This window comes from Artibeus jamaicensis, unplaced genomic scaffold (assembly GCF_021234435.1).
Source record: "Artibeus jamaicensis isolate MK-2021 breed Jamaican fruit bat unplaced genomic scaffold, CSHL_Jam_final contig_335, whole genome shotgun sequence".
NCBI lineage: Eukaryota > Metazoa > Chordata > Mammalia > Chiroptera > Phyllostomidae > Artibeus > Artibeus jamaicensis.
Window position 1 is genome coordinate 981,085 of NW_026521800.1, and position 14,448 is coordinate 995,532.

Consider the following 14,448-nt stretch of genomic DNA (forward strand, 5'->3'; position numbering starts at 1 on the left):
TCATAATTAGATTACCCAAGATTGAAGATAAGGAGAGAATACTAAAAGCAGCAAGAGAAAAGGAGATAGTTACCTACAAAGGGGTGTCCATAAGACTGTCACCTGATTTCTCAAAAGAAACCTTGCAGGCAAGAAGGGGCTGAGAAGAAGTTCAAAGTCATGAAAGGCAAGGACCTATATCCAAGGTGACTCTATCCAGCAAAGCTATCATTGAGAATGGAAGGGCAGATAAAGTGCTTCCCAGATAAGGTCAATTTAAAGGAGTTCATCATCATTAAACTCTTATGATATGAAATGTTAAAGGGACTCATCTAAGAAAAAGTAGTGTATCAAAAATACTAACAGTAAAATGACAACAAACTCACGACTGTCAACAACCTAACCTAAGAACCCCCCAAAAAACCAAAACCAAAAACTGAGCAAACAACTAGAACAGGAACAGAGTCACAGAAATAGAGATCACATGAAGGGTTATCAGTGGGGGTGGGAGTTGTGAGAGTGGGGCAAAAGGTACAAGGAATAAGATCATAAATGGTAGATACAAAATAAACAGGGGGAAGTTAAGAATAGTATGATAAATGGAGAAGCCAAAGAACTTATATGTATGACTCACGGTCATAAATGAAGGCGGGGGATTGATGGTGAGAGGTAGGGTACAGGGTGGAGGGGAATAAAGAGGAGAAAAAAATGAGACAATTGTAATAGCATAATGAATAAAATATATTTAAAAATAGGTGTGTTTAAGAGTTTTAGTTTTTATTTCTAATGTCATAAACATTGATAACTATGTCCCACACAAACAAAGCTCTTTGGGCACCCAGTAACATTCTACAGTATAAAAGAATCCTAAGACTGAGGCAGGATAGTAAGAAATTAGGAATTCCTTGCCATGTGGAATGGGGAAACTGAGAGAGCTGATTCAAACTGGCCTCATCCAGCACCCTGACTCACCTGCCTCTTTCTCCCTTGTATAATCTACTCACTCCCTTAAGAATTAGGCTCTCAGGACATAAGGTCTGATCAGCATCAAATATTCTCAGGAAAAAAGCATCAGCTCTATTGACCACAGATAAGGTTTTTGTTAAACTAGAGATGACATCTAAGCCTCAACTGTTTTAAATCCAGACCCAGAAAAACAGCAAACCAAGATTAAGCTAAGTCATGGCTGACATCAGGACTAGATGCAATGACCTGTGACCCCTTACCCTAGCACTGACCGATCAGTACGAACCATGACCCTGACCCTATATGCTCATTTTGATGAAACAGCATATTAAAGAATACACATGGAAAGCTGATGAGTACTCTCTTATAAAATTCCTGCCTTTAGAACAGATAAAAACCCTAAAGACAAAGGGCTCACGCTCTCTCTTTAGAGGACACCCCTGCCTTCTTCCTTCAGGTGTGTATATCTGCTTTCTCTTTCCTAAGCTCTAAGGGTCCCCACAAGACTTGCAACCAGGGGAGCAGCAAGCAGTGGCAGCTTGTCCCTGGCTAACCCCCTGAACCTGTCCCTAAGGGCCCTACTTTTGCTTCTGTAACTTTTTTCCTGAGCCCACACAGCCCAGCTGGCTCACTTCTTCTGTATCTGTCATTTTCTAAAAGGTCAAGTCAATTCACTGAGCAGCCCATTAGAACCTTCTCTTCAAGTGTACTTTCACTTTCATGCTAAATAAACTGCCTCTTGTGCTGGAGTTCTTGGTTCTGAATTCCTTCTTTGATAAACTCAAGAATCAAGGGCCAACATTGCTGGTAACAAGACCAGGAAGTCTGAGGACCACATTCTTAGATTGTCTCTTCTTGGACTCCATTAGGAGTTCTTCTTTGACAAACACCTTAAAATTTGATGTTTTTGAAAACAGCATACTAAAACCAACTAATCTTCTCATCTTAAACTGGGATTTCTTAATCTTGGGCCAGATTATTCTTTGTTGTGAGGACTGTCCTGTGCTTAGAAGTATCCTTGGCCAGTAACTATTAGATGACAGAAGTATCCTCTCACCCAAGTTGTGACAATCAAAAATGTCTCCTGACATTGTCAAATAAAACCTTCCTGGTTGAGAACTACTGTCCTAAATACTCTTCCTGAAAATTTCACCTAATAAGATTTTAATTCAACGTATAACATTCCAATTACTGCATACTTTGTGCCAGGCATAATTCTAAGCATCTGACAAGAATTAACTCATTTAAGTCTCACCACTCTATGACATCCTTCTGTATTCACACAGTTCATGGCACTTTACCATTAACCTCTGTGCTTCACCTTAACTGGTAACCTGGATGTCATTCTAGATTCTCCTTGGATTCTCTTCTTTATTCCTGAATCCAATCATTCAAATCCTAACAATTTTACTTTCTAATTAATCAAATATTTCTTTTTTCTCCATCTTCCAGTATTCCTGCCCTCATCAGAGCCCTAATCTTTCCTTAACACTACTGTAATTGTAACCAATTCCCATTTGGTATCCTTGTACTTAGTCCTCAAAATATCTTCTATATTGCTGCTGGAGTGATCTACCAAATGTACAAAGTTGGCCATGTTACTTTATGGCTTAAAGCTCTTTACTGACTGTTAATGAAGAATAAATTCCTGTTCCTTAGCATTGCCCCTTGGCCCTCGAAAATGTGACCCTTTCCAATCTAAGTCTTGTCTTTTGTATCCCAAGTCACACTTTATTCTCTAGCATTACTCTATTGTTTGTCATTATCTGAGCCTACTGTGCCACTTCATGCCTCTGATCCAGTGTCACGTTCTGGGATGCATTCTTGATACTACAATCTGTGCATGCCTATCATAGCACTTACTACTGATTTCTATAAGTGTGTTCCACAGAGGTTTGTAAAAAAAAAAAAAGCCATTGATGGTAGGTGCCTTGCTAAGTGCAAGCTCTCATATTTCTGTCTTCAGGGTCTGCTATGGCACTGTGCAAAGAATTCTTCAGATTGTTTTGAAAGCACTGGAGTAAAAGAATACATAGACACAAAACCCATTTGGATGGTGTTGGGGGTGTGGAATGAGAAGAATCAGGAAAACCTTTGTCCTAAGGTCATGATTGAACTGAATCTCTAAGGAAGGGGACACACGCAAGACAAGGATGATTAAAAAGCCATTCCAGATAGAAGAGAACAGGTATAAAGGGCTGTCTTTGAAAGTGACAAGACATAGCCTTAATAAAAAAGAAGGGCATATTTTATAACAAGGTTTTTAAAAAAATTTATCTTAGGAGATAATATTAGTGGGAATCTCAGGGTTTAGGTCCATGAGTTCAGGAAACAGTATATACTTATATGAGGATAATAAATTTAGCTCAAAAGCATTACTGAAAGTATAATTTGAACAATTATTTTTTAAATGTATATTGCCTTATAGTAGTTCACACTGAAACTCATTTTCAATCTTCTGCCTACCAGGTATAGCGTTGAATGACTTTCTCTAGTTTATTGCTGTTGACTTGGCATTTATTCACTTTAAAAAAACTGCCTTGTATGTCTACTTCACCACCTGGCTCATAAGTCATTTCCAAATGGAATTTTAGAAATGGAAGGGTCCTTAGAGATTACCTGCAACATCAGGCTAATGTTACAAGCAAGAAAATGGAAACACTGAGGTTGAGTGACTTGTCTAAGGTTCTATATTCTGAGGGCTTTCTACCATGTGCTCCCAGATCTTCCCTGCTGCTGTCTCTCCAGTGTGTGACCTGTTTTCAGCAAATTTAAATGACACACATCTTCTTTCAAACATGACAATTATTGGTTTCCACATGTTAATGTGCATATTTTGTGGGTTCTTTAAACAGACCTGGTTAACTACTTGGTGCTAAGTAGTTAATTTTGGTTAATTTTACTAGTTGGTTAATTTTACTACTATTTACAAACATTACCTTCCAAAGCCAAAGTCATTAAATAAAACCATGCACTCCCATGAAATGCTTAACTAATTGACCAAGTGAATACAATCTCATCAGTATGATTTAGATGTTTGCATACGTTCCTTTTCCATGTGGGTATCTAAAAACTAGACAGTCCCTGCTTGAGAGATTTAGTGTTCTATTGGCCAGCTGAGGTTGTACTAGGCTATCCATCAAAGGGGCTGCCAGCTCATACAGAAGGGAGTGGGGCCCTACTTAACCAGGTTTGTTCTAAGGGTAGGCCTTGTTCATTGGAAACCCAATCCACAGGCTGGCTAATCACGAAAATTGAGACCTGGTATAATGAAGTGAGCTGGTCTTACCAGACTCTTGCTTTGGGAATATGTTTCAAATGCAGAGAGAATCAATTTGTTACTAGGAGACACCAAATCTGAAAGAATGCAGACAGAAAAATCCACAGGTAAAGCTGAGGATCCAAAGTACACAAAAGATATAGAAAGCAAAGAATTAGAATAAGGGACTCAGCAAATAGAATGGGGCAGGAAGGGAAGTTGTGCGTTTTATTAGGGATGCTAAGAGTTTAGACTGTTATTCTCCTGCTGCTAAGATCCCAGTAGCTGGCTCCCCATCTGAATAGGCCACGATAAACGTTTCAGAGCCTGAAGTTTTCGTGAGACCTTTATTCCTTTACTACTACTTGTGTCTCCTCCTTCTAATTCTCCCACTCCCACCAATTATCCCAAGTAGACGGATTTGGTTCTTGGAATTAAAATGGCTAACACATGTAAGGGAAAAAAAGGAGAGGGCAGAGTGACCGAGCTTGTAGCTTGTGGACATGTGCTACTGACTGGCCACTCTGTGGACTCTTCCAATTTTGTAGAAAGTTCTACGTATGCAACGAACTGGTGCTAACTTTCACGTCCGTCCTTCCTATGGCAGAAACACACCAATAACCATACTCCCAGAGCACAAACCGCGGTATCAACTTGGGGGAGTGGGCGCATTTATCTTTGACACAATGAAGGCATTAATCCCTGGCCCTTCCCCGCGAAGTTCTAGAGGACCACGCTCGCCGGCTGGAGTCCACTTATTCAAGTTCGCGGGTGCGGGGACATGGACTCCCCGCACTCGGAGACATTCCCAGGCAGCCAGCACCCCGGACCTCCCGGCCCCCGCCGCCCGTCGGGTCACCTGTAATTGTAGGCGCTGAAATGCTTGCTCTCTCTCAGCATCGCCCGGTACAGATCTAACACTTGCGCGCGGCTGGAGGCTGCCATTTTGGAAAGGGAAAAAAAAATAATTGGGTCCTCTTCGCGGAGGTCCAGCGTTTAACCCAACCACAAAGTTTCAGCCTATGCAAAACCACGAACGAAATAACACGTAGCAGGGTTTCTTCTCGCTAGCATGTCAGGCTTTCAGCCTGGGTGAGCAGCCGACGCACCTCGGCCGCTGCAGATGACAACCCGCGTCGCTCGCGGCTTGGGGAGGCGGGCAAAAGCGGGCGCAGGCGAGTTTCGGGCAGCTAAGGGGGAGGTGCCCACGAGGAAGGCGGTCGTGCTCGCGTTTCCCTAAGGCTTTGGCTTGTAGCAGGGCTGGGAGCGGGCTGAGGGTGGGAAACAAGAGGGGCCCAGAGGGGACAGAGCTAGGCCGCGGACGTGGGACCTGGGGGCTGTTCCTGCACAGTGCCACTCTCCTCCGGAACGGAGGAGGTCGGAGAGTTGTGTACGGAGGAGTATTGAGGACGTGCAGCGGGTCTAAGGATGCCTTCGCCGGAACCGTACCGGGTCACGGGGAAGAGAGTTGAGTTTCTAAGCACAAGGCCAGTTGCACCAACGCAGGGCCTGAGGCCTCGTTGTCCGGGTAACTGAACGCTTGCCTTACGGAGTCCCTTCCTCTGGAAGCACTTGCCCCTCCCGCTGAGGTCACCTCGGCGCTGCCTGAGAAGCAGTTTGGGATTTCCAGGGTCCTTTTGCTAAGGTTGTTTCTCTGTCCGTGTACCCTGATTGGGGGCAACTCTCTGCACGTGGGCACTATGGCGTGGGGTGCAGAGTCCACAGGTCAGTGGTTCCTTGGCGCTCCGGCTCCGCTCAGGGCTACTGGATAGGGGGCCTCGGGGCAAGGACCACTTTACTGTCAAAATGGCAGCGCCCAGTGCGCATTGAACGGGGCACTGAGGTGGGGATAAGAATCTTCCTCTGGAGAGTAAGCGAGCGTACCGCGCTCCAGCTTTTAAACGACTCGGGTGTGCGCTTCCCAGGCGAGCGGTGGGTGAGTGCTGGTCTGGGTGCAGCGTGGGGTGCGACGTGGGCAGTTGGTGTGGTAGGCAGTTACTTTGCCATGGATTTTTTTCCCTTTATGGGCTATTTGTTCAGTTTTCGAAATTTTGCATTTCGCTCTTGAGCAGTTTAGAGTTTTATCTAAGAAATGTGTACGAAAGGTGGAGTGGTCTGGGCTTTAGGCTTGGGTGATTAATTGGGCAAACTTTAGGGATTCAAGCACTGTATCGCTGAACAAGTTTTCTCTTGAAGCTTTTCATGACTGATTTTTCTCCCGTGCCTGTTTTCTGAAGACGTAAAGTTTTCTGAACTATCATGTTACAAGGGTGGATAAAGTTGGTCGTTCTGGTCCTTGAACGTAGGACTGGGCGCAGGGAAGCTTGATCTAGTTCTTATTGCTGTATTTGCAAAGCACTTATTTCTGGAATCTTCCTATATGTAATCTATGTTAGGAAGAGCCACAATTTTCTGCTCCCAAATGCAGAAAGGAATAACTTAGTATGTAAGAAACAAATTTGCATTTACGTCTTCCTTAATCCAACCACTGAATTATGGTTTTGTTCCTCTGTTTAAGGTCATCTAGTTTTTAAATGACACTTGCTTTATATCAAAGAAACTTCGTAGTTTTCAGGAATTAAGGGCACGAAACACTTTTTGACCTTACCACACTTACTATATATACTTTTTATGTTACTCGTTAGAATGCAGTGGCATTTTTAAAAAGGCATGGAAAGGAAAATACTTTTACTGAAATCCTTTTAAACTTCCCATCTGATTTTTTAAAGGTGTCATACATTAGTGAGTTTCAAAGTAAGGTTTTTTACAGGGAAGCCAAGCTTCTGTCACTCTTGCAGGTTGATCAGGTCATGGGGCAAGTCTTATACCGTGGCATTACTTAAAGGCTTTAAGACCCAGGGAATCGCACGTTATTACAGATGTAACAGCTGGGAAAACTTCAACGTTGATGCAAGTTAAAAATAGAAAAAATTATCAAAGAAGAAAAAACATGAAAATTATTTTGCCTTGTTTAAAATTAGTGGGGATTATATTATTTTATTCTGTTTTGCTTTCATCTAGAAAATGAAGTTGGGATATTTATTATATAATAATCGTTTATGTGTAACTCAAGCAATTTAATCATTAATGTGTATAATTAGTGTGTCTAAATGACTTTAACTTTTTTGTAGTTGTATAAGACTTTCCAAAGAAATATGTAAAGTTTAGTTTTTTTTGGATAGCTTAATCACCTGTTGGTACAAGGTTAGGAATGTGATAGCTTCCCAGCTGACTGTTAGCCAGGTCCTCACAGAAAATACTTTCATTTTACTGGAAATGATTTACCATATGTTATATATCATTGCCTTGAAAGGTTAATAAAAATGATCACATTCTAAAGTCAAAGCTCTTCTTTTATACATCTTCATTGTAGAGATGACTATTTACAGTAATAATTGCTCTGAGGTTGAAAGTGGAATTGGGCCAGAAGCTGGATGGACCTTACTCTTATGTCTTTTAATAGTCATTTATTCTGGGCTGAGTATTCTCTCAGATAATAACCCATTTACTATTGTTTAAACCTCAAATTTAAATATTTTCTTAATATTCACCTATCCATAATTACGAAATATCTATAGTTTTCTCCCCTACCTATGTAAAATTACCCTATGTATTAATTACTCTGAGTATTACCCTATGTTAAAATTAAGATTGCTAATGAACATTTAATGCTTTCTGAAGAGAAATTTCTCTCACCATAATAAGCAAAATAAATGTAACAACAATTTGCTGTCTTTAGGCTTAAATATTAAAATGATATATAAAGAAAATCTTGTATAAACCAGCAACTTATTATACTATGATTTAGATATTATTCAACTCATAAATGGATCCAAGTTTTTGTTATACATAATTGTCATTTAATTTTATTGATTCTTTATTCTAGTAGAATATGAAGCTGGAAGAGACCTTGGACATCAACTCACTCAATTTTACAGATGAACAAACTAAAGTTCTTCCCTTTTTCATTCATTCGTTTATTCATTCACCATTTATTGAAACCTTCCTAAGTGCTATACATTATACAAGATGATTGAGTTACAATGATAGAAGTCTCCCTCTCCTTGCAGAAACCAATAGGAACCTAGATAAGCGGAGTAATAATTAATTTTTGACAGGTGCTATGATAGGGGTAATACAGGGTCCATAAAATAATGCCCCCGTTCTATTACAAATTAATAAGCATGTAATTCTGTAACATAACAATATTACACTCAAGCATGCCATATGACATTTCAGGTGAAATGTTCAAATTGCTGTCCATCTTGTGCAAGGCATTCGCATACCCTCCCAACCACACTCAAGCTTTACTTCAGCTGGATCCTGTATTTTCAAGTGTTAGGAGAGTACAGAGGAGGGACTTAAACTAGGATTTTGACCTACAGGAAAGCTTTCCATCATAGAAAGTATTTTCACAATGTATAGTAAGACCCAGGTGAAGAATGTATAGTAGTATGTTAGAGATTGTGTGCATTTATAGCATGGGGCATAAGGGAGCATGATCAATTAAGGGAATTTTAAGCAGTTGGATGTCTGGGGAGACCCAAGACAAGGTTAGCCCTGGACCTGCTTTATTTTAGTCATGTTTCCTGTTTTGGGGATATGTCATTTCATCTCATACATTGGCTAGATCACATGTGTCAGGCAGAACTTAACATCTGAATTACTGAAATATCTATTAGTTTTTCAGGTGGTGTTAGGCTTTTTTTTTTTTTTTTTTGGTAAGCTTTTGCTTCAAACCATATTTTTGAATTGTGTATTTGATGAGTATTAAAATTCTCTTTCTTTGCCTCCCTGTTCAATAGTAGTTGACTAGTCTGGTAGTTCAAGTCACTGTTCTTGTGGATACTTGAGTATATAAATCAAATGCTGATTCCATTTTCCAACAATTTGAATTGTTATAATTTAAATACAATTTGTATGTAATTAAAATATGCAATAGGAAGTACAAAGTCCTGCAAGGGATGTACTTGTGAAGTGTTTCGAGGTTTCAGAGTGTGAAGAGGTCACTTCATAGCTGATTCTTGGGCCACACCTCAGACCAACAAAGCATGGCTGAGGCCCAGCCTTTTGGAATTTTTATTTTTTAAATCCCCAGAGGATTGAATGAAGACAGGGTAGACCGAAAACAGTGATCTGTGGGAATTAGGGGGCTTTATGGAAGAGATAATGTTTATGTAGAACTTGAGAAGATTTAGGTTTGAGCTGGGCCTTGAAGGGAATTCCAGTACGTGGGTATGTGGATGTGGTGGTAAGATGGCTACTGCAGAAAGGTTTACCCTTGAAAGGGTAGAGAAGAGAGAGCCTGAATGAGGTCTAGGGAAAAATCTTAGCCTAGGGAATGTGGAAATGATTTATTTAGAGCAGGATGGCCACAAGGGTAAGTATAGTGAGATACACCTGGTAGATAGCAGCTGAGTTCTATTATGACCTCCGTGAGTCCTGTGGAGACCTGATGGGAAAGCTGTTATCTTCATTTAAGGGAAGGAAAACTGAGAGGTTAACTTATTTAGCTGGAGTTATACAGCTGGGAAGCAGTGAGTGGGGTAGGCATTGGCCCAGGAAGTGATCTGACTATGAAGCTATACTTTCATAGAAGGTCTTCAATGCCAGCCTAGGAATCTGAAGTTTATTAATTTTTTCTTGAATAAAATGGGTAAAATTTAGTCATACTTGAATTTTAATTTAGTTGGATTCTCACTTATTTTTAAAGCTAACTGGTTTGTATAGGAACTATTATAAATACTCAGAGACTCTTAAATGTTGATTTTTTATGCTAGGCTTTAGTCTTTTAAGATAAATTTATGTATTTTTTCTATAACATCTCTTTGAAAAGACTTAATGCCTTTTGTAGGTTGTCTGGTTGTGTGTGTGAGAGACATTACCTCTTGGGGGGATTTTCTGACGCTCAAATTTCTGTGGAAGCTCTTTAAATCTTAAGAAAATCTGTTCTCTGAGAAAGAATGCTTCATTGATTGGAGGATAAGGGTTCCCTTAGTCGTAGCTATAACTACAGTAAGATTGACAATTGATTTTTTTGTAAAATGTATCCAGTGTCTCTCTCTTCTAGAGGATTTTTCTTCTTAAAATTAATTCTTTGCCTTCTAACTCTGGCTAGCTAGCTCAGTAGATTGGAGTGTTGTCCCCATCTATAAAGGTTGCCGATTGACTCCTGTTCAGGGCACATACAGGAATCAACCAATGAATGCATAAATAAGTGAAACCACAAATTGATGTTTTTTTCTCTCTCTCTTGCTTCCTCTCTCTCCCTTCCTCTCTCTCTCTAAAATTAGTAAATAAAAGTAAAAAAAAAAACCAAATTCTTTGTCCACTTTTTTTAGTACAAAATCCCACCAACATGGGGAGTCTTTTACTATGTGGTATATGGAAATATTCTGTTAAAGATTACCTTCATTTTTTTTTACTAGTTATGAGGGATAAATTTTTGGAATAATGTTTTTATGTTGTCTGAATATTTTAGAATGATTTGTTCATTGGGATGATGTGCTCTACACGTGATAATGATAGCTATTATTTACTGAATTAATTTTCCCTCCCAGAAGCTTTGTTGGGGACTTCACAAACATCTCATTTCAGTAATTCTTCTGAAGGTACATTTGGAGTACTGATTGACCTCTTTGAAGGGGGAGTAATAGCTGCCATCTCTTGTTTGTCCAGATCAGTTGGTTGTTTACAGAAAATATGTAGGATTCTCAATGTTGACTCTTTAAAAATAAAATGCCTATGTTTTGCTAATCACTGGCAAAACACTTTGTTACCATCTCAAGATACACAATATTGAGTTTTGTGAAGTTAACCGATCTCTTGGAAGCACAACTTGTCTTTTTAAAGAAAAAACCTACAGTTATTCCTTACTGTGTTTCTTTCCTGAGTCTCTCCTTTATTCACACAGAACACTTCAATTCTGGTCACCAGATGGTTAGGGTTTTTTTCTCTCATACCAAGCAATTCATTGGAATACCTGCTGGATGTATTAAAATTCAGCTCAATTCTGACATTACCCAGAGATAGCATTGGATCTCACCAGACTGCCTTTGTTGAGATGGCAATTGCAAGTAGTACGTCCCCAGGTTACCCACAACTGTCTGATTTCATTACAAATTGGAAGTTCCCAAGACCCCATCAGGCTTGATTAATTTGTAAGAGTGGGTCACAGAATTCAGGAAAACACATTTACCAGTTTATTAAAGGATATGATAAAGGATGTCATAAACATCCAGATTAAAAGTTCCATAGGATGAGGTCTGGGAAGCACCTCTTCCCCTGTGGAGTTGGGGTGCATCATCTTGCCAGTGTGGATGTGTCACCCACCTGGACCCTCTCTGAGTCCCATACTGTTGGGATTTTATGGAGGCTTCCTCATGTAGGCGTGATCAGTTATTAACTTTATTTCCAGCCCCCTCTTCCCTCTCTAGAGAAGTTAGAGAGCTGTGCTAAAAGTTCCAAGCTTCTAATCATGGTTCTTTCAGGTGACCAGCCCCCCCCCCCCCCCCCCCCATCCAGGGGCCTGCCCAGAGCCACCTCACGAGAACAAAAGATCATCCTGGTGCTCTTACTACATAAGAATTTACAAGGGTTTAGGAGCCTTGTATCAGGAATGGGGTCAAAGATAATTATTAGAACCAGAGATGTTCCCAGTGATATTACCACTTAGAAAATTACAAAGGCTTTAGGAGCACTGTGTCAGAAACGTGTCTGTGCGCGCGCGCGTGTGTGTGTGTGTGTATTCATTCTCTGTTATCTTATAATCTTTGATAGTTGTCTTTGTTTGGGCTACTGTAATAAACTTTCATAAACTATGTAGCTTATAACAACAGAAATTTATTTCTCACAGTTCTGGAGGCTGGGAAGTACAATACCCAGATGCCAGCAGATTCAGTGTCTGGTGAGAACTTCCTGGCTCACAGAAGTTTTGCTTTTCTTGGTGTTCTCACATGGGGTAAGGGATAAGGGATCTCTCTGGGGCCTCTATTACAAGGCCACTAATCCCATTTCTTAGGCCTCATGATCTAATCATTTCTCAAAAGCTCTATCTCCTCATACCATTGGTTTTTAATGTACAATTTTAACATGAATTTTGGCGGTACATAAGCATTCAGTCCATTGCGGTACTATACTGGAGATGTTATTACCAACAGAAGCTAAACAACTCATGTTTTATTTACCATTATAGTGAATACTTTTATATAATTTACTATTTTATAACTTTAATATAAAAATGTATTTGCTGAGCACAACTGAGGCAATTCAGCTTGGTAAACCTGTGTCCTATATGTGTACTCGTGAGCTTGAGTTAACTAATAATATTTAAGAGTAATAAAAGTCTGGCTTGTATGAAATGGATTACAGTAATATTGGCAGGCAGTAATACAGAGTTAGCTTCAGTTACTGAAGATATGTTTATTGGGGGGATTATCTTTGTAAAAATTCCTAGAATTGAATTGAGTGCAGGGAAAAGTGAAAATGGAGGTCATGAAGTAGAAGCTTACCAGGTAGCATACTTTCTCCCCTCCTTGTCATTTGAAGTGTGGGCAATAGTTATCTATTTCAAATCTCTGAGCACCTTGAAGCAAGAGCCTGTGTCCGAGTATTTATGACTTTCATGCTTGAACCTCAGCAGCCATCTTGTAGCCTCAAGAAAACAACCTGACGGAAAGAACAAGAGAATACAAGATTCTAACTGAAAGCCCTGACTTCTGTGATCTGCTGAATGAATCCTGGAACTGGATACTTTCAGACTTCATGTTAAGTAAAAAATGAGTATCTTTCTGTCTTAACCCATGATTATGTTGGCTGTCATGCAGCTCGGTACATCTTGACATAGTGGCAGAAATAGAGTTTCATTGCTTCAGCCTCGCTAAAGTCTTTAGTACACTTGTGAATTTAAGGTAATTTTTTCTATGTTCCTTGTGAAGCTTTGGGGTATTTTCGTGTTTTTTTTACTTTCTTTTTTTTAGAAGTATATTTTATTGATTATGCTATTACAGTTATCCCAGTTTTTTCTTTCCTTTATCCCCCTCCTCCTTGCATTCCCCTCCTTTCAGCGTTCCCCTAACCCCCCAACCCGGCCTTAGTCCATGTCCATGGGTTGTACATACAAGTTCTTTGGCTTTGCCATTTCCTATATTCTTAACCCTTTTCTGTCTGTTTTGTGCCTATCAGTCATACTTCCTATTCCCTGTACCTTTTCCTCCCTTTTCCCTCTCCCCACTGGTAACCCTCCATGTGATCTTAATTTCTGTGATTCTGTTCCTGTTGTAGTTGTTTGCTTGGTTCATTTTTGTTTTAGTTTTTGTGTTTTTAGGTTCTGCTGTTGATAATTGAGTTTGTTGTCATTTTACTGTTCATGTTTTTGATCTTTGTTTTCATAGATAAGTCCCTTTAACATTTCATGTAGTAAGGGCTTGGTGATGGTGAACTCCTTTAACTTGACCTTATCTGGGAAGCACTTTATCTGCCCTTCCATTCTCAGTGATAGCTTTGCTGGATAGAGTCATCTTGGATGTAGGTCCTTGCCTTTCATGACTTCAAATACTTCTTTCCAGCTCCTTCTTACCTGCAAGGTTTCTTGTGAGAAATCAGCTGATGGAATTCCTTTTTTAGGTAACTCTCTCCCTTTGCTGTTTTTAAGATTCTCTCCTTATTTTTAATATCAGATAACTTAATTATGATGTGTCTTGGTGTGCTCTTCCTTGGGTCCAATTTCTTTGGGACTCTGAGCTTACTGGACTTCCTGGAAGTCTATTTCCTTTACCAGATTGGGGAAGTTCTTCAATATTTTTTCAAATAAGTTTTCAATTTCTTGCTCTTCCTCTTCTTCTTCTGACATCCCTATGATTTGGATGTTCGAGCGTTTTAAGCTGTCTCAGAGGTTCCTAACCCTCTCCTCATTTTTTTTTGATTCTTGTTTCTTCATTGTGTTCCGGTTGGATGCTTATTTCTTTCTTTTGCTCCAAATTGTTGATTTGAGTGCCAGTTTCCTTTCTTCACTGTTGGTTCCCTGTATATTTTCCTTTATGTACACTTCATTTCTTCCTTCATTTTGCGACTGAGCTCAATCACTTCTGTGAGCATCCTGATTACCGGTGTTTTGAACCATGCATCTGGTAAGTTCGCTATCTCCTGATCACTTAGTTCTTTTTCTGGAGTTTTGATCCTTTCTTTCATTTGGGTCATATTTCTTTGTTTGGGGGCACCTGTTAATGTGGTAAGGGGGTGGAACC

General features: G+C 39.8%; 2 protein-coding genes across 7 annotated transcripts in view; one reads left to right on the plus strand and one right to left on the minus strand.

Moving 5' to 3' along the window:
* LYRM4 (LYR motif containing 4) overlaps positions 1 to 5,564 on the minus strand; it is a 178,142-nt gene extending 172,578 nt beyond the window's left edge. Inside the window, exon 1 of one of the 2 annotated variants that reach the window (XM_037137843.2) lies at positions 5,064 to 5,466. In XM_037137843.2, the coding sequence (XP_036993738.1) occupies positions 5,064 to 5,149 (86 nt within the window). In that variant the 5' untranslated portion in view covers positions 5,150 to 5,466. Of the gene's footprint in view, positions 1 to 5,063 lie in introns of both variants that reach the window. The other variant, XM_053664101.1, reaches the window with a different exon arrangement.
* Positions 5,565 to 5,639: 75 nt separating this feature from the next.
* FARS2 (phenylalanyl-tRNA synthetase 2, mitochondrial) overlaps positions 5,640 to 14,448 on the plus strand; it is a 571,180-nt gene continuing 562,371 nt past the window's right edge. The window contains exon 1 of one of the 5 annotated variants that reach the window (XM_053664097.1): positions 5,640 to 5,732. The gene's annotated coding sequence lies outside the window, so the exon portion shown is untranslated. Of the gene's footprint in view, positions 5,733 to 5,841; positions 5,930 to 5,964; positions 6,141 to 14,448 lie in introns of those variants that run through there. The other 4 variants (XM_053664098.1, XM_053664100.1, XM_053664099.1 and 1 more) reach the window with 4 other exon arrangements.